Raw genomic sequence first — 20,479 nt, 5'->3', positions numbered from 1 at the left:
CTTTTGCAGTTTTTCCAGTCTTACGCGCACACTTTTGGGTTATTCCCGTTTTATTGCTTAATGTAAGTAGAGAGCGATGTTCGCTTAATTTTGACTATACAAGCAATGGGAAAAGGAGATCCATGACATTGTGGGTCTTTTTTTTTTTTTTTTTTTTTAAGTTGGTTTTTAATCTTATTTCACTTGCTACAAAACCTAATCGTACCAACTAAAAATAAAATTATATTTCTTGTTTAGGTATATAATGAGAAGCTACCACACTTAGGTCCACTAGACGTTGTTGGGACGCTACAGAACAATAATAACTTTGTGATTATTGATTTACAGCCATTAGGGGTATCTTTTTTTGTTGTTTTGTTCTTTTTGTTTTAACTTTTGTTTTGTAATGGCAAATGATTGCCATTATTTGGAAAATGGGCTTTCTTACTGTTGTGACTGGACTTTTTTTTTTTTTTTTTTTTTCCCTGTGCATTAACTTGTAAAGGGATGTATGGGGAAAAATTGCCGTTGGACTAAAGTAGTTGTGTTTGGGCCGCAAACTGCTGAAAAGACAGTAAGGAAGCTAAAGGCAGCCCTGATGATTTTTGAATTAGCCATTTATTGTTGAACAAAAAGAAAAAAAAACTGGTTTGAAATTCATGGACTTATCTAGACAACTAGAAAACGAGCCACTTTAAAGAAGTTTTGTCTTGTATCAGAAATGGATACAAGCTTATTGCTTGTTGCAAGATTTTTACTTGCTGAAGAAAAAAATTAATCTAAAAAAAGCGACAGACTGCGCATTTTGGCCTCTGATTGTTTGTATGTTTTTATAAATTTTAGAACTGAATTTCTCTTTAAGGTGGCTCATCAGTATTTTTTTTTCAACTCTTGTGCATATTAAAGATAAAGAATGAGTTGAAATTCATTGTGCCTTTGTTTTTCATTTCAAAGCAACTAAAAAAGGTTCATAATGCCTACCACGTTGCATTGGAGCTGCTTATAATATGGGGTCTTTTGGGTGTTATATCTGCCTATCTCTGGACTTTACGATGAGATGTTCTCTGGAGTAGAGTATAACTCTAATTAAATTCTCTTCTAGTCTGCTGGCTGACTTGTAATTGATCCCCCTAACTTGCATTCTGCTCCCTTTTCATTCTTTTCATATGGATCACAATTCTAAACCCCTTCAACATAACCCCAACATAACCCACCTTTCTATGGCAACACATCTTTCACTCATCACTCCCTCAGGACGTGCTTATGTATCAATGAACCTAACCAAAATAAACTTGCTGTTAGCCATCCTTTTTATTGCTCTCTTATGATTGACCTTTTGATGCTTTTGTGTCTCTTCTCTTTTACCCGTTAGCTACCTTTCCTCCTTGTCCCTGTTCTGTGTATTTAATTTGTCTTTCTATTCATGATTCGCTTTCTCTCTTTCTAATGTGCAATAGCTCAGTGTTATTTATCATGAGAGTTTTAAGGGAGAGATTAGTGCTAAATGAGAATCGCACCAGTCACCTGTGGCCGCACCATGCGGAAATCCATTATAGGGTAGAATTATTACATTGGTGATGAGAAATATGTAAGTTTCTAGCATAGTGCTATTTAAGAACTACAATTACAAGTATGATAGTTTATATCCATGATGGATCAGACAAGCGTTGTAGTCCTTATGGACTACAACCTACATTTTTTTCTTTTAAGTTGGTTTAAAAATGCATATTTAAATTGTAGAACAAAATGTGTAATTTTAATCATAAGTTGAAAATGTGTCCCTGTGATATTCCAAATGGCATTCATGGCAAATTAAATTTCTGCGTTGGCCTACAAACTGACGCCATAACTCTGTTTATAGACATTTTCATGCGGTTCCAGCTGTTTTAAGTGGAATATTTTACAAATATTTGTACGATTGGTGGCTACATAAATATATTATGGCGTTGAATATAATTAATAAGTAATGGTGAAAAGATTACTCGGTGAAATAAACATGATAAATTGGCGCCAAAACATGTTCTGTTCGGTGACGTGGACGGAATGAAGTGGAGAGAGTTCTGCGCGAGCCTATCATAGAACGATGGGCGGAGTCTGGAGATGTCATTCAACCACTCATCCAAACGTGCACCGAGTCTTACTGTATTAGTCAAGTGTATATAATGGCAGAACCCGTACTTTTCACTAAAGTAACGGTTTATTCTCTACTCGCGTGTGTGGCTCAATTTGCTGTAGGGTTTGCTTTCGCGCAAAAATGGGGGAATAAATGCTCAGCTGTTGATCGGTGGGTCCTCGTGTGGTTATTTTACGACGCAATAGTTCATTTTACTCTGGTAAGTATAAAGGTGCATACAAGAACGCTTTCGTTATACCTGCCTGTGGTAACTACCTGCTCGTGCTCGCCCCTTGTGTGTTTCACCGTGCAGGAGGGACCCTTCGTCTACATGTCACTTGTTGGAAATGTAGCAACTTCTGACAATCTGTTGGCAGAACTATGTGAGTATGCTGTGTTGCAACACTCCTCGCCTAAAGGAAAATAACAGGTGATTCGCGCTGATTAAACTGCTTGCTCGAGTGTAGAGACGTTGATTTGGGTTTAGTCAGGTGGAAGAAGAATTTGATTTTAGACGAATATAGTACGACGACATCTAGTGGTGTTTGTGAAATTATGTTTAGCAACATTAGTGCAATGTTCGAAGTCCATTCATTCACTGACTGAACATAAGAGATTCTATCAAATAAATCAATTCAGAAATTGTGAAACTATTTTGACTTTAGTTTAAAAAGTAGTTATGTACTCGCACTGGTATCATTCCCCACCCCACACAAAAAGAGATGTAGGCCTACTCTAAAAGGACAAAAAGGCACCGTAATTGGTCTACTACTTTTGTGCTTTGTTTCAAGACTAAGCAATAGTTCGTGTCTTGTTAACTATTGAGACAGACAGTAAATGGCCATTTTTATTTTTAATTGCTCTATTCCTTTAAATAATTTTATAACTAGGTTAAAAATTAGGATACGTTGCCACTCTCACGTAATTAAATGTTTTTACTGTCAAATAGTTTCAGAATGTGTTTCTTCCTGAGGCCATTTATGTTTCTTGAATGTAGTTCCATAACTTTGTCTATTAACCATGGAAATTTAACTTCTACTTTGCATTGTCTTATAAATATAATGCATGTTACTGTTTAAGGGTTAGTTCACCCAAAAATGAAAATTCTGTCAGTAATTATTAGCTTTCATGTTGTTCCAAGCCCGTAAGACTTTCGTTCATCTTCGAAACACAAATTAAGATATTTTTGATGAAGTCTGAGAGCTGGCTCACTCCTTCATAACAACATGGGGGTAATTACTGACAGAATTTTCACTATGCTAACCCTTTAAAATACTCAACAGGGAAAGAATATGGCAAGGCAGACGAACGCTGGTTATACTCAGACCCGACAATAGTATCTCTAGAACTTCTGACAGTGGTTTTAGATGGTTCTTTGGCCCTGCTTCTGGTCTATGCCATCATTAAAGACAAACACTACAGGTAAGGACAGTCATTTGTTTTAATGTAAATCCAATCCATGTGAGATCCATTAAGTCTAAATAAGAATTTACCTAATTGTTATCGTGCAATGTTTTGTCTTAAATTAATTACCTACTTTAAACTCAAAATATCCATTTATATGTATGTATGTATATGTTTCTTTTTGAGGCACTTTGTTCAGATCACGCTGTGTGTGTGTGAGTTGTACGGGGGCTGGATGACCTTCTGTCCAGATTGGATAATCGGAAGCCCTAACCTGAACACCAGCAACTGGCTGTACCTGTGGGTCTACCTGGTGTTCTTCAATGGGATCTGGGTGCTGGTGCCTGGACTCCTCCTCTGGCAGTCATGGAGGGATTTAAGAAGAATGCATCAGTATCCAAAGAAGAAGAACAGATAAAATCAGAGCAAGCCTGATAATTAGAAATTAACCATATAATTATTAGGGGCCAAGGCATATGCTAGGAACCTATTGTAATCTTTAATGTAATCTTATTCTTCTTCCTTTTCTTCTGCTCTGGAAGTCTATGGCAGCCCATACAAACGATTGTGGGAAAGTTATGAAATTTGGCACACAGATAAAGGACAGTCTGCAGTGTCACCATAGCAAATTTGGAATCTCAAGACGATTCGATTGCACCCTGTGACGTAATTTTCCATCATGAAATTTTTTCCGTCGTTTAGAATTTTCCGAAAAGCCTACTTTTCCTCCTAGGCCATTGCTTTTTACAAATTTATCCAGATCATCTTCAGACAAAGCCAACAAAAAGTTATGGAATTCAAGTTGATATGACGTTCTTGAATAGTGCGTGAACAAATTCGGTGAAGTGCCCGGAAAAATGAACTTGACACTTTAGCTTATTCTGACCAAACTTGGTGTGTTATGACAACCATAGACTGTAAAAAAAAGATGGACAGCGCCCCTTCGCTCTCTTCCATTGGTGAGAAGTGAAGCCGCCAGTGTCCCGATATGGCGCTGACATCTTGGGACCTGAGTCTGCGCAGTAGCGATCTCGGGACCAGACCTGCTCAGTATTGAGCAGGAAGTAAAGCCGCGAAATCAAGGCCTAGCACGTGTGTTTACCTGTGTCAGCTGTGTTGTCGATGCCTCGAGAGAAAAGAAAGTGCAGAGCGCGAAAGCACCAAAGTGAGTGAAGGATTGCCGTAAAACAGTATCTCTGGTCGTACGATGTGTATGACGTCATTGACACTTTAAAAGACTTTTTAAAGCAAAAGTGACTCTAAAAAATCTAACACCCAGCAATGTGTAATTTCTTTGCATCTCCTTTCGAATACAACATTCAAATTACTAGACAAAAAATTATATCCTGAGAAAAGTGGATTTTGAGGGGTATTTCGCCATAGACTTCCATTCATTCTGCACTCGCCTGCGAGCGCCCCCGCATGGACAGAGACGTGTTACTGCAGCCAGTCCAGAAACCGGAAGTAACCAGAGAGTGCCAATTCTCTTCCTATTAGACATTCTCTGATGACAACCATGACCTGAGGCTACCTGCACAGTTTCGGTGCAGTGCCATCTAGTGGTCAGGAGTTACGAAAAATAGTTTTTTTGCTTATAACTTCTGAACAGTGTGCCCAAAATTCAAGAAAGTTCTATTTAGATTCGGAGCAGCATGTCGAGTCATATGATACCCAGTTTTCCCATATCGGCCATCTTGAAATTTGTCGTAAAATTCTATGTTTTACGAACGCATTGGCATATCGTTACGAAACTCGGTATGTGTCTTCGGTACCATACCATTGACAGTACTCAAAAAGTTTCTGGCCAGCGGCACCTTGTGGTCAAAAGATACAATGAAATTTCCTAAAAGGATAATAACCTTTGAATAAATTAGATTATTGGTGTGAATCTGGTCTTAAAGCAGCACTAGGTAACTTTTCAACCTTCATAATATATTTCCAAGACTCTTGTGATGGTACATCGACTTACAATAGGTTGAATGACACGTCTGCCATAGCCTGACGGGGTCTGTATAGTTTTTAATCGTACTTTTAAACTTCGGGGTTCGGGCAGTAACACCCGCGCACAAAAAGAACTACAAAATTCGACTGCTTTACGGCATAGGCTACCTCACTTCCCCCAACACGTCCTCGCATGCTGTTGGACTTGTAAGTATATTGCTTATATTGTATATCACTCGGACAAGCTTTCACTCGTTGGTGTGAGCTAAAAAGCACCTGGCGTCCTTGTTGATGGATTAGTAACTTAGACATCTTCGGAGGCTATAGCTCGATGTTCGATGTCCGACGATTTGAAATGCGTTGTGTTTATTCCCCAATCGAACTTGTGTAACTGTCACACGTTTTACCGTCCACAGCATTACTTGATAGACAAAAGTAGGACAAGAATGAGCATCAAACAGAAACAACCCGCTTACGGGGTGTTCGAGGCGCACATATACAGACTGCCGACAGTTAAACAGGGCGCGCGCAGCTCTTAAAGGGGACACACCTTATTGCCACTCGTTACAGCTTCCATTGGACTGAACAGGGACCGGTATACAGGGGGGAGGGGATCAGGCCGTGAGTGAAGAGACTGCTCTGCGTGAGTGGTATGTACGACAGTAACGTTAAATACAAGTAGTCCACAGCGACTCTAGGGGTCGCTGTTTGACCAAAATGGAATTCCTACCTAGTGTGGCTTTAATGGATCCCTTGGGTCATGCTGAGAACAAAGTCAATCTTGCCATTGTCAGCCAAACTTCCTGTCCACCATTTTGATTTTCTTTAAAAACGTACTTTTTCGAACTCCTCCTAGACCATTTGTCCGATTTTTGCCAAATTCGAGTCAGATAATCTTCAGACTGAAAAAGTTATGGATTTCATGTCGATAGACGAAACTGTTTTTGTTTACCGCATCGACAAAGTTGATGGCATGATGCTAAAACTACTCTTAGGCTATATCTCTGCAAAGCTTTGGCATATTGACACCAAACTTTGCATGTGACATTGTCACCTCACTCTGTCCACAACGCATCAATTTTGTGATAAGTGATAAACATTAAATCAAATTATTAGTGACTGTCTTGATTATTTTTTAGCAATTTTGCCTAAAATCATCTTTAAATGTCTTTAATTGCTCATTGTTTGTCTGATGCTCCCAGCCATGTTGGCATGACTTACTGTGTTCCTTGTGCTTGGCACCGGATAATTACTGCTTGCAGCAATATTTATTATTGCAGTTATAATCAGCCTCTTAAACTCAATAGAATGAGATGTAGAGACTGGGTGTGATGCAGTTGAAGTATTATACACATTTATTGGGTACACAGAGGAACGCTCGTTATCTTTGCATAATTGCAGTGGTAAAGACACAAAGGAAGCTCACACAAACTACTGACTCATAGCAACATACTTTTCCTTGTACTATCTGCATTCCTGCCTTTGACACCTAACATGAATCCCTTATGTCGCTAGTAGCTCTTTTACACCGTTCTACGGCCACGTTTCCCTGCTAATCCTCCTTACCAAACTACCTTATCCAGTATGATAGAAACCACAAATTTATTCCAAATGAGTATAAGTCAGTTTGTTTCATCACACTTGTTTGCTTCTCCTTAATATAAGGATGACTCATGTTTCTTTTTACACAGACTGTAGTATTGAGTTGGCTGTATTTCTTGCCAAGTTGTGACAGCATAATTATTTTCCTGCTGTATTTATGTCATAGTCAGCCAAATGCAGGTCTGACAAGAAATATGTTTAAGGAATTACTTCATCATTGTAATTTCAGATACTAAATTGCTACACAATTTAGGCATTGCAATTTCACTACAGCTTCATGTGTAAATAATAATGAATAATTTCATTCTTTTATAGATAATAGTGTACTATAAAGTTCCATTTGTTAAAATTCAGTTAACATGCCTAACACATATTAATCTGATTTAATGTTAATTAAACATTTACTAATTACATTAATAAAATCAAATGTTGTACCTGTTAATATTTAATTGAATTGGCATGAATGTTTAATTTTTATTAACTAGTGTAAACAAAAGTAAAAAAAAATACTGTAACAAATACAGTGCTTATTGTAGTTAATGTTAGTTAATGCATTATTTAATGTTCACTAATTGGACATTTTTGTAAAGGGTTCCCCTTTTTAGAATGAAATTGCATTTAAAAAGCACCTCGTTTCTTTGAATTGCGCTCAAGTTTTAATTATTATTTCAAAATTATGTACAGTATCACAGGATTGTCATCAAAATCACTTTTGCACTACAGGAGACACAGGAACAGGGCATTCAATTACATATATATATATATATATAGATGCAGTGTAGAACATGAAGACAAGTAAAAAAAACATAATATTTACAGGATATACAAAAACCGTGAACAAGTACATTCGTTAAATCAGTCATCTTTCCTCCTTTCCATTCTTTGTGTAGTTTTAGTATGATAGTACCATGATCAAACCTCTTCACTTTGCATTCTGAGGTTTCAATTAAATAAAAGGAGACTGTCAAGATACTAAATAAGTTTGAACTGCATTCTTTGTATTCCCTAGATAGTGAGATAGTACCTTCCTTACGCTTTATAGTAGTTTAGCTATAGAGAGAAAGGCTTGTTGGAGACCCAGTCCCTTCATGGCGCTGCAAGCTTGGATCTCCCAAACCCGATCTGTGTAACTATCCAGATCCAGCAGTGTAGACACCTCTCTAATAGTCATAGAGTTTGGCAGATCTTTTTTGTTGGCCAGCACCATCAGGGGAACTCCTTTCAAATGCTCATCACTCAGAATCTTCTTCAGGGCTTTCTTGGCTTCATCAATCCTGGCACGATCACTGCTGTCCACCACAAACACCAGCACTTTACATCCCTCCAGGTAGTATCTCCAATTGGGCCTCATAGTCCCCTGTCCCCCAACATCCCACACGGTCAGTGAGGTCTTCTTGCCCAACTCTACAGTTGCGACATTAAAGCCCACGGTAGGAGAGGTGTCCATCACCACTCCCCGCTGCTGTCTGTACAACAAAGTGGATTTTCCAGCTGAATCGAGACCCATGAGGAGAACCTGAGGAGTCTTTTTAAACTGTTTAGACTTAATGGCACCCATCCTGGTCTGAAAGACGCGTTCCTGTTTAAACTTGCTTATCTCGGTACCTTCGAAACGGCATCTGGCACCAAGATCCTCGATTTCTCTCTTCTAGTTCTGGTTTCCTGTGATAGTGTATGCAAAGTAGAAGCGACACTGTGAACTGTATGCAGCTGAAATTATAGCTCAGGACTGAGCGTGTGATACTGCCGGACGAGTTTTTTAAACAGGTTTGTCAACTTTACATGCGGGCCAACCTGCTCAGGAATCCCAGAAACTAAACTGTACTGTAAATAATATGAATGATCCTGTCGCTATGCTTGATGTAGAGTCAATGAATGAATGGGCAGGGCAAAGTCTACTCTTAACCTAAAAAGTGTGTATATACTGTATACACACACACAAACACACACACACACACATATGTAACCCCTTAGGTCCTACTCACTCCGCTCTGTGTGGGCCTCAAACGCCGGTCCCCGGTGTGGGAGTCGGACACTCTAACAAGGAGGCTTAATATTGCAGTCTCTAGAGCACCTCTTAAGATCAGGGGAAGGGGAGTGAGGCACCAATGTAACCCTCAGGTAATACTCACCCCTCTCTTTGTGGCCTCGAACCTTGGTCTCCATTGTGGGAGGCGGGCGTTTTAACAAGGAGGATAAAGACCATAGTCTACTAGCTGACTTACATACATACTGTACATACATTCATATATATATATATCCTATCAGTACATGTAATGAATATGTACTAAAATGTATGTTTATAAGCTTTTACCTTAACAGTAATAGTCTTCTGCTGCTACCAGTGGTACTACTAAAATACCAGTAAAATATGAACTAAAATATAACAACAATAGTAATAGTAAATATATTTTGATTTTTTTTTTTTTGCATACATTTTTACAACCCAAATCCCGCCTCCATCCCCTTTCTTCTTCTTATTGATATTATTATTACTATTACTATTAACATGTATGTGGCTTATTTTATAGTCAACGTTATGCCCCAGTTTCATTATTTCATTACGTCCCAGCGTTCATTTTGGTTGATTATGATTTCACTTTTCTAACTTTAGTTAGTGTGTAATGTTTCTGTTTGAGCATAAACAACATCTGCAAAAAGTTACGACACTCAAAGTTCAAAGCAAATAGAGATATTTGCTTTTAAAGAAATTGTTTTTTAAAGACTACAACAAATGGCTGCTAGGGACTACACGACCTGGACATTCCTCCCGGGTTAGTGACATCACCAACCCTAGAATTTACATAAACCCCGCCCCCGGGAACGCGATTTATAATTATCAAGACAGAATATGCTAATCAATGACTAGAAGATTACTACACATCAGCTACATAAATTCGTCAACTAACCATTCAGAAAGGTCCTGTTGCATTCTACATGTTGTCACTTCTTGAATCTCTCCATCATTGACTCCAAGTTGACATCATCTGACTTCAGTTTGAACATAAAAGGTTAAAAGTTTTTGACTTCTTTGACGTTTTTGCTCACCCTCAAAAAGAGACAATTTTAACATGCTATATAAAAATATCTGTGGGGTATTTTGAGCTAAAACTTGACATATTTTACATCTTGTGAAAGGGGCATTATGCCACCCCTTTAATTAATCCTTATTCCACTTTATCTCCCGCCTACTCTTACTAGCCAATCAGTGGAGTGGGAGTGATTTGAAAGAAGTCTGTGATTGGACAGTTGAGCCGTCGCTCACGCATCCGTAGCAACAGTGATCAGGAAACAAGTACGTTTTGTTTCCTCGCTGACGTGAACGCGCTTCCGTGGGCATATCCTGCTGGCGTTGCAGCCCGACAGCATTTCAAGAGGTACTGGACTGGGCAACTCGCTAATTACATGGTCTCGACGTCCCGTAGAAATTAGGTAGGTTTTGCTGCGTTGGCTTGATGATAACCGTTTTTCTGTAGCCTGAATCCACCTCGTGCCCTGATGGAGCGATGCCGTAGCTGTCAGGCTAACCGAGCTTTAGTAACGCGAGCCTGCAAGAAGATAATGTTTAAACCAACACTGCTGATTTAGCGATTGCTTTCACATGGACATTAAACACAGGCAGATAGTTCTGTCCGCTGTTTTGTTTTAATGCAATTTGCTACAAGGTAGCTAGTGACTGATCCCTCATCAGCTGTAGAAGTGACAATACAAACTGTAGCTAAGTTAGTGAGTTTTGCAGCTGTTTTGTCGTGATAAACTACTGTATCGAACTGCAAATAGGCTTTATGAATCATCAGTTCTGTACTGTATCACACACAAACGCCTTTTTGTACTTGCTTAAATTGTGTAAATGTGTGAAAACTGTGGTGTTGCAGTTGCAGTGATAAAAGACCTAGACTAACGTTACTAGTGCAGTGGGAAGCTGTACACTTCCCTAAGTCTACCCACCTTTATTATATAGCACCTTATACAATACAGATTGTTTCAAATAAATAGGAAAATAACAGAATCAATGATGCAGGCTTCATCAAACTTAAAATTTTGCTGTGTCATCATTATTCAGTTCAAGTCAGTTAATTTTTTATTCAGTTCAATAGCTGTTAAGTTCATCAATTATGAAATTAGTTTAATTCAGCTATAAGCAGCTTTACAGAAGACAATAGTATCATTATTCAGCAGATTCGGTTCAGTTTTGATTCACTAACATTGCTGATGATGTTGCAAAATTCAGCAATTATTAGGCTAAACAAAGTTGATTCAGCTAAAAAGCAGCTGTGCAGACGACAGTAGTGTCGTCATCCAGCTCAAATTTTGTTCTGATGCAGTCATATCCCTACGAATCCCTGACATCATTTAACATGTGTGTCCAGTTTCAAAGGCACGCACAGCTGCCGGGTATCTTCAGGTGTCTTCTCGTCTCCAAAGCCTGTCCCCTGCACTTGGCCATGGTGGATGTGAGTAAGTGGCCTCTCTTCACCCTCTTGAGTGCACAGGAGCTCGCCTCCATTCGACAGGCGTGCATCTTTGGAGTAGCTGCTAACGAGGCCATCTACATCACCCAGAATGACGAAGTAAGCTGATGAAGAAACCGATAGTATCTGTGTGGGTCTTTGTGGTGTAAGCTTACATGACCCGTTTCAGTAGTTTGTAGTAATGGAATAAAGGTTCACAAAAGGCTTCTGTACCTTTATATGAAAACTAATCTGAATGTCCTGGCACAGGTGTATGTGTTAGGTGTGAACTGCAGTAACTGTCTGGGCACTGGAGACAGTCAGAGCACCATTGTTCCTAAAAAACTGGAATGTCTGAGTGGAAAGAAGCTGGTCAGTTTGAGCTATGGCAGTGGTCCTCATGTTCTGCTGGCCACAGACGGTGAGTGCAAGTGTAAATTCTTCTGTTCAATGTCTAAATCTAGTTATAGTGAAGGCGTAATGTGAAATTACTTATCCAAATAAAGTTGTTAAGTAACATGGTTGCATTAGAGTTCTATCTAAATATTCAACCACAGAAATGGGTATGTATTTTACACTTTTGTCTTATTCAAAGTCCTTTTTTCTCCTTACAGAGGGGGAGTTGTATGCATGGGGGCATAATGGATACAGTCAGCTGGGCAATGGGACGACCAATCAAGGTGTGTCTCCCGTTCTGGTGTCTGCTAACCTGCAGAACAAGAGGGTGACAGAGGTGGCCTGTGGTTCTCACCACTCTTTGGCTCTGACCCATGAGGGTGAGGTGAGGCTCTGGAACCGTTTTTGCGAAATGGCTTGGGAACCGCATGAGTATGGAAGCCCATTTCTGCCACATAAGGGGAAAAAAGTGCTTTGTTAAATCATAATGACATCAAAAGTGGAAATTGAGATAAGTGATTAAAGATTTACCAAAGTATAATTTGACATAATTTTAAATTATAAGATACTAAGGCATAATTCTGAGAGAAAAGTAGAAAATTATGACATAAAACATTGCAGTTAGTTTGATAAAGTGTCGAAATTATAAGATAAAAATAAGTATGACTTTACAGGTCGAAATTGAGCTTCTAAGTCAATTATGAGATAAAAAGTCTAAATTTTTACATTTGTTTTTTAATAATTTAATAATAATAATTTTTTTTATCTCATACTTATGACTTTTTGTCTTAATTGACTTATCTCATAATTTCAACATGCCATAATTATGACTTATCTCATAAGTTAGACTTTTTATCTCAATTGCAACTTTTTATTCCATAATTATGACAAAGGATCTCTTATAATTTAAAAGTAATCATAGTTATTACTTTTTATGTCAAATAATGCTTTGGTAAATCATTCATTTTTATGTGTCAGAAATGGGTTTTCTATCCATAAGAGACTACAGATTTAACCTAATGTCGATTAGTCAGCCATCGTGACCCATCCGTGGCACAAGATGAGTATATGTTGGTTGACCCGTTTTATCTACCGTGCTTTCTGGAAAATAAGTTGCACCAGCTCATTTAGAATAATGTGAAATACCAGTAAATAAAATGTAATGTTTACAAACATTATACACACGAAATGCCCAGATTTATTGCCCAACTTATTGAAGCACAGCCATATCGAATAATTAGGGTTAAACTGGTGGCATGCTGTGAATCTAGTAGCATTGACCAAAATAGTTTCAGAATATCTTAACTTTGCTCTGTGTCACATGCTAATCCCATAATCCAAGCAAATTCCTTCCTGTTTATTTTGTATATAACAATTTCCCTTTTATCAGTCTCTTTAGAAACACTCCAGCAGTGGGTTAAAAATGTAGGTTACATATTAAAGGGTATTAGATGGATTTAGGTTTGACAAAACCCTCTTCTCTCACCCCATCTGTTTAGCACGTAGAGTTAGCCGCTTGACCTCGTCGTGCTCGCTGTAATGACGAGCATGTGACCTTTTTCACTAAGCTTAGAGGGCTTTTGTTGTCAGTGGAACTACCAAGATCAGCTTGGGTGTAACAGTGTGTGTTTGTCTGAAGAAGTAATTCATATTCCGCTTCATTAAATCTTCTAGATGTACAGAGAAATAGTATTTCGTATAGCTCATTTAAAACGCCAGGCTGGCGTTTTTATGAATTAATGTTTGTAACTCAATATCCCTGCTAATTATAAGTCTTCCTAGGTGTTTGCATGGGGCTACAACAACTGTGGTCAGGTGGGTTCAGGGTCCACTGCCAACCAGCCAACGCCTCGTAAGGTGTCCAACTGCCTGCAGAACAAAGTGATGGTTAGTATAGCCTGTGGACAGACTTCATCCATGGCTGTGGCGGATAATGGTGAGGTAAGGGATGAAATTAACCATTCATACCGCATTGTTTTTGTAAGGACCCAACCTGATGCTTAAAACATTTTGTTGATTATTTACTATTTAGTATGCATGTGTGTCGTCTCACTGTAGCTGTGTCGCTTGCTTGTTAGTAGTGAAACGTGTGTTGGTGTTTCAGGTTTATGGCTGGGGTTACAATGGTAATGGCCAGCTGGGGTTGGGGAACAATGGGAACCAGCTGACTCCCTGTCGTCTGATTGCACTACAAGGCCTCTGTGTGCTGCAGGTACGGACCAGAACATCTGCTGTCTTCTTAAACAGATTGTCAGCTGTACATGCAACATACTAATATACACTACTGTTCAAAGGTTTGGGTTTAGTAAGAGTTTTTTTAATGAAATTAATACTTTTATTGAACAATGATGCATCAATTTGATCAAAAGTGTCAGTGAAGACATTTATAATGTTACAAAAGATTTCTTTAAAAAAAATCCTTTTCTTCAAACTTTCTATTCATTAAAAAAAAAAAAAAATCCACAAAAATATTAAGCAGCACAACTGTTTTCAACATTGAGCATAAGAAATGTATCTTGAGCACTATAACAGCATATTAGACTGATTTATGAAGGATCATGTGACACTGAAGATTGGAGTAATAATGGTGAAAATTCATATTAAAATAGAAAACGGCTTTTTTAATTTGTAATATTATTTCACAATATTATTTGACTTCATAGAGCATAAGAGACTTCTTTCAAAAACATAAAAAAAAATCTGACCGGATTTTTCTAAGAATTGGCAACAAAGCAAGCATTTTGTTATTCTGCACAACCCATGAGACTATACAGATTTTTAAAAATGTAAGTGGGTGTAAAATATGTGCTTGTGTCACTTCGACAGATTGCCTCAGGTTACGCTCATTCTCTAGCACTGACTGATGAGGGCCTGCTGTATGCATGGGGTGCAAACACTTACGGCCAGCTGGGCACCGGCAACAAGAGCAACCAGCTCAGCCCTGTTCAGGTCATGACTGAGAAAGAAAGGTAATGGAGTTTGGGAATAAATCTTTTTTTTTTTTTTTTTGTATTACCACCTACTTGGTCACTCACTGACTCTCAAAACAGTATCACTATTTTTAAAGGGATAGTTCACCCATAAATAAAAAAATTCTGTCATTATTTACTCGCCCTCAAGTTGTTCCAAACCTGTATGAGTTTCTTTCTTCTGTTGAACACAAAAGAAGATATTTTGAAGAATGTTTGTAGCCAGACAGTTGATGGACCCTATGGACTTCCATAGTATGGAAAAAACTAAGACAAAAGCACATCATAAAATTAGTACAACTAAAATAAAAACTCATTTAAATTATTAATAAATAATATAAAAGTATATTTAAAATAGCACTTCTTAAATCCAATGAACTGCCTGTATTATATAGTGTAGAATCCTAACCTACATTGATCCTATGACTGATTTTGGAACAGCAACTCTCTCCTAATAGTTTCTCCTGCACATCACACGCATGCTTCCATTTGATTTCAGAAGAGTTTGGCTCTAGCATGTTGCTAAGCGAGCAATGTGATACTCAATCAGAGTTATTAAATAATATCTTTATAATGGGAGTGAATGGCTCTTCTGTTTTTGAAGTCCAAAAAAAGTGCATCCATCCATCATAAAAGTAATCCATACGACTCCATATTTAAACCTTAATAAACTAAAATAACTAGCTTCCGGCAGATGACTCGCTCAAGTCGACAGTGAAGAGCTCATGTTGGTGAAAGCTGCATGATGTTGACATTTGCATCAAGTCAGTGCCATTGTTGGTCTGAATTGTTGCATCCCAGGGAGATTTCCTGTTGGTCTGGTGGGAACTTCCTGAAAGTCATCCTGTTTTGAGTGTAGTATGAATAGCAGTACCCTCACTGTGGGGTCACTGCAGTTATCTCTGCTAATATTACTTTGCAGAATATGCATACTAATGGAACTAACGACCCAGTAATCTCTAATGTTGGGAGAATGAGACTCGTATAAGAATCTGGCTGATGTCTCCCTCCCCTTCTCTCGGTTCTTTCCCCTTTGTGCCCTCTCCTCCTGCATGCATCCTTCCTCCTGCCCCTGCTCTCCTCCTCCACGTTGGCCTTCTCCATCGCTTCCTGCTTTTTGACTCCGCCTCCTCCCCGCGCCAGGATTGTGGAGATCGCCGCCTGTCACTCCACACACACCTCTGCAGCAAAGACCCAGAGCGGTCAGGTGTACATGTGGGGGCAGTGCCGCGGACAGCCCATCGTGCTGCCACACCTCACACACTTCACCAGCACGGACGACGTCTTCGCCTGCTTCGCCACGCCCTCTGTCATGTGGCGGCTGCTTGCCATGGGTGAGTTTGTGTCAGCGTCCACCATTGTTCTGATGTTTAGTTCACTTTGTCTGCTTAATGCATTCATACTGATGTCTCTGCTGTTACATAACTGTGCTGTGTTTGCTATCAGAGCATGATGATTGCCTGACTGTGGCCGAGTCTCTTAAAAAAGAGTTTGACAATCCAGAGACCTCTGACCTCAAATTCAGCATCGACGGGAAGTACATCCATGTCCATAAAGCTGTTCTCAAAATCAGGTGATCACCTCACTTCAGTGTCACGACTAATAATTGGTATATTCAAGAGCTTAATGATCACTTCCTCCTCTTTAATCCTTTAATGTCTGACTCCTTTCAGGTGTGAGCACTTCAGATCAATGTTTCAGTCACACTGGAATGAGGATATGAAGGAGGTGATCGAGATCGACCAGTTCTCGTACCCAGTGTACCGCTCTTTCCTGGAGTTCCTCTACACTGACAGTGTGGATCTTCCTCCTGAGGATGCCATCGGTGGGTTCTGCTCCATTTTCACACCTGGTTTACAGAGAAATACTCATAGATGAGGAAAAGAAACCAATAACCACTCTTTTTGGGGATTTTTTTAACACCCCTTTAAATGGACCAAAACTAAACCAGGTGGAAAAAACATGGCCTTACTATGGACTCATCTCATTTTGGTCCATTTTTGCTGTCCACTTTCCGTTCACACTTGTTTTTTGTAATATAAATCACTAGAATTGTATATACCGGTAAATTAATGATGACATTAATGATTCTTGTAGTAGTAGTAGTAATAAAAATAATAATAATAATACTTTAGTAGTAGTAGTATTTTTTTATAATATAATTATTATTTACAATAATACACTAATAATAACTGCTAATTATGCACTATTGTACATAATAATAATCATATTAACTAATTATGTGTTATTATTTAAAATGATTTTTACAATAATGCATAAATGATGATTAGCTATTATTTTAACATTATTTTTGTAAATAATAATGATAATAATTATAACTGGTTATGTTCTTTATTATTAAAAATAATAAAACCTTAATAAAATATTAAAGTCACCATTAAATCAAAATTGACAAATACATTTTTTCTTCACAGAATGTTCCAGTGTTTATTCAATAAGATTTATCCATGCAAATTATTTATTTGAAATTCATTTGTCCTGACTGCTAACTGGCAGTTTGATTTCTACAAGTCCCGCCCTAAATTTGTGTCGTTCCTGAAGCCATTTCACTCGGCTACATATCGCAATAGTGAGGAAAAGACTATCGCCGTTTCATGCCAACTTTAAGTATTAGTAATCTAGTACTGTATGCTTCTGTATATTTTGTATGCACTGTAACTTGTAACAACCAAAAGTATTAGGAATTTCACAATTGTAAGTCAACCTTGCATTCTCAATGCATGTTATAAAACAATGCAGAATTCAGAAAGGAAAATTTGTTGTAGCCATTAAAAAAAAAATGAATGGATTTGGCTGTCTGTCACAGGGTTACTGGATCTGGCAACCTCATACTGTGAAAACAGGCTGAAGAAGTTGTGCCAGCATATCATAAAGAGAGGCATCACGGTGGAGAACGCCTTCTCTCTGCTGTCTGCTGCCATCAGATATGATGCTGAGGTAAAACAAAACCATCCTGGAGGCCTGGCTCACTAGAGCACCCGGTTTACTAGACTATTAGCTCTTCTCGGTCTCATTCTGTTTGCTAGTTTTTGCAATGAATCAAAAAATAAAATATTTTTAAGAGCATCAATACTGTAAGCTAATGATAATCATAGATGGTGATATTGATTGTTCTTGCTCGCTTGTTCAGTCCCTCATAATTACACATTCATGCTTTCTTTCATATGAAGGATCTAGAGGAGTTCTGTTTTAAATTCTGTGTGAACCACTTGACTGAGGTCACGCAGACAGCTGCGTTCTGGCAGATCGACGGCAACATGCTGAAGGAGTTTATCTGCAGAGCCAGCCACTGTGGAGCCTTCAAAAACTGACTCTGACGTTCACACACACGCACGCGCGCACATACAACCCATCTGTTACTGCAGTCAGTCCTCTTCACAGCTAGTGGGCGCTGTTACAGCAGACGGTCACTGACACAGCGCCCTCTGTTGAGCACGAGGGAAACTCTTTCATAATTGTCAATGCCTGTTAATCTCATTCTCATGTACAACCATTTCACATTTAGGTTTTGCCTGCTACTAGGAACAAATTCTAGTGCCTCTCATGAGAATAGCGTTTGCATAATAAAGTCAGGGTGAGTTTGGGCCAACAGACCTTCTACTTTAACAGAAAATATTAAATTGAGGTCAACAATTAGTTTTTGTTTACTTGCTGTGATGCAGTGCATTACAGTTTGCTTATTTTTTTATTGTACTGGCTGGGATCTGTAAATGTGCATTATATTGTCCTACAGTCAGCAGACCTTATTGATGTTGCACACTCACTTATTTTTGTGTAAAAGTTATTTGACCAAAATAATTTCTGCTAGATTAATTTTGTTTTGCTTGATTTGAGTCTTAAAACGTGGGCATAGTATTTCTCGTCTAACCTTTTAGAAACCGTTTGCTATCGCTTAGTTTAGAAACTGTTGGTGCTGTGAATTACAGAAGCAGCATTTACAACAATGACTGTTGCACTTAACCAGTCTGATGTTTAAGATTTGCTAAAAATATAAAGAGTATTATACATAGTTGCACTAGTAGTTTCCTATACAGGAGCTGCTCATATAGGATCACTAGAGGGTTTGTATCCATTTTTTTTATAGGTGTGAAACACTTATATGACATAATACTAATGCCTGTGGTAATTTTGTTTGTTACATATTAACCAATTGTATTTTTGTTTTTCAAATGTACATACTGTACAGTTTTTTGCATTAGTTTTGTAAATAAATCTGTGCGCATCACGTGCGCCACAGTATCTCTTGTAAGTTATAAAACCTGAACCTTTAAAGTAAAATAAAGCTTTTCTTATAAGTTGCATTTGTTTTTTATTGTATGTTTAAATGTATGGCAGCATATTTATTTATTGTAGATATATCTGTTAAGACCTTTAAATATGAAAACAGTAGTTTTTACTTACTAACATGAATCAGATTTCATTGTTTTTAATTGTTTAAGTAAGGGTTAATGCCCGACGAGGTGTCCCATTATCAGGTATTAATGGACGACGGCGAGGGTTGCCTCCGCCGAAGTCCATTAATACCTGACAATGGACACCTCGAAGGGCATTAACCCTTAAGGCTGATTTATACTTCTGCGTCGGACCTACGCCGGAGCCTCTAGGCAACGCGTTGGTTTTCATTTATACTTCTGCGTCGTTGTCCGCGTTGACGCGCGCAGAGGGAGCATGTGAAACCCGAGGGAGCGGTCCTAGCAGACCAATCACAGCGCTTGCGTCCGCGTAGAGTTGACGCGTTGTTACATTTTTGGAGAGGTGCACGTCAGGGTACGCCGTAGGGTACGCGCGCTACACACAGCCTACGACGTAGCTACGGCGGCAGTTCGACGCAGAAGTATAAAACAGGCTTAAGGGTACGCGCACTACACACAGCCTACGACGTAGCTACGGCGTAAGTTCGACGCAGAAGTATAAATTGGGCTTTACTTAAACAATTAAAAACAATGAAATCCGGGCATTATACCATGGTCACTTACGAAAGAAAGAAATATTTAATCAATTAATAATACTTTAATGTATTTTAGAGTAAAAATCGTGAGGGTTTTTATTTATTAAGTCGAGCGCACTATTTAAAGGTGCATAACGCAAGTCTCTGAGTTTTTGCAGAACTATGCCCCCCTCTGGCGACAAATAAAACTGCAACACTGCAACTGAACGCGCATGACGTCACGCCCAGTCTCAAATTCGGCCCGAATCCTTCTTATTTATTTTACTGTACAGGATTATAGAGGCAATCGCAGTGATCAGAGAAGGGCTCATTCAGCCCATCAGGCAATTGTTTAAGCATGTATGGGTTAGAAAAACGGGTATTTTTAACATGAAAAGTTGCATAATGCACCTTTAATATCTCCCGTATACAGGCGTTGCAAAGCAACGTGGCCACAGCGACCTGACCGCAGCAGTTGATCAGTGAGTTTGAGCCAGCGCAATCATTTAGAACTGTCATCAGGCAAATTGACGGGACGCCTTCCTAGGTGTACATTATCACTTTTTAATGGACACCCTGCAGCCAATCAGAATCGAGTATTCACCCAGACCATGGTATAATTAGAATTATACCATGGTCTGGGTGAATACTCGATTCTGATTGGCTGCAGGGTGTC

General features: G+C 38.7%; 3 protein-coding genes across 4 annotated transcripts; 2 read left to right on the top strand and 1 right to left on the bottom strand.

The window, feature by feature from the left end:
- Window positions 1-2,060: 2,060 nt before the first annotated feature.
- On the top strand, window positions 2,061-6,557 carry ebpl (EBP like). The gene is made up of 4 exons (XM_081361350.1): window positions 2,061-2,312; window positions 2,406-2,475; window positions 3,376-3,514; window positions 3,683-6,557. The coding sequence occupies exons 1-4, from the start codon at window positions 2,142-2,144 to the stop codon at window positions 3,912-3,914; spliced, it is 612 nt and encodes a 203-aa protein (XP_081217476.1). The 5' UTR covers window positions 2,061-2,141; the 3' UTR covers window positions 3,915-6,557.
- Window positions 6,558-8,075: 1,518 nt separating this feature from the next.
- arl11 (ADP-ribosylation factor-like 11) lies at window positions 8,076-8,597 on the bottom strand (the record flags this gene model as incomplete). Its single annotated transcript, XM_081360896.1, has 1 exon — window positions 8,076-8,597. One exon carries the CDS (start codon window positions 8,595-8,597, stop codon window positions 8,076-8,078), a length of 522 nt encoding a protein of 173 aa, XP_081217022.1.
- A 1,649-nt stretch (window positions 8,598-10,246) lies between these two features.
- On the top strand, window positions 10,247-19,175 carry rcbtb1 (regulator of chromosome condensation (RCC1) and BTB (POZ) domain containing protein 1). 2 transcript variants are annotated; one of them, XM_081362251.1, is made up of 12 exons: window positions 10,247-10,416; window positions 11,410-11,610; window positions 11,761-11,911; window positions 12,105-12,271; window positions 13,669-13,827; window positions 13,991-14,098; window positions 14,713-14,855; window positions 15,999-16,189; window positions 16,302-16,428; window positions 16,529-16,680; window positions 17,683-17,813; window positions 18,047-19,175. In XM_081362251.1, the coding sequence occupies exons 2-12, from the start codon at window positions 11,485-11,487 to the stop codon at window positions 18,185-18,187; spliced, it is 1,596 nt and encodes a 531-aa protein (XP_081218377.1). In that variant the 5' UTR covers window positions 10,247-10,416; window positions 11,410-11,484; the 3' UTR covers window positions 18,188-19,175. The 2 variants fall into 2 exon arrangements, with proteins under 2 accessions (XP_081218377.1, XP_081218376.1); XM_081362250.1 differs by having other exon boundaries at window positions 10,261-10,471.
- The last annotated feature ends 1,304 nt before the right edge of the window (window positions 19,176-20,479 follow it).

This window comes from Scardinius erythrophthalmus (genome assembly GCF_964197995.2).
Source record: "Scardinius erythrophthalmus genome assembly, chromosome: 3".
NCBI lineage: Eukaryota > Metazoa > Chordata > Actinopteri > Cypriniformes > Leuciscidae > Scardinius > Scardinius erythrophthalmus.
Note: the sequence above shows the minus strand (reverse complement) of the source record. Positions and strands in the feature narration are given on the sequence as shown.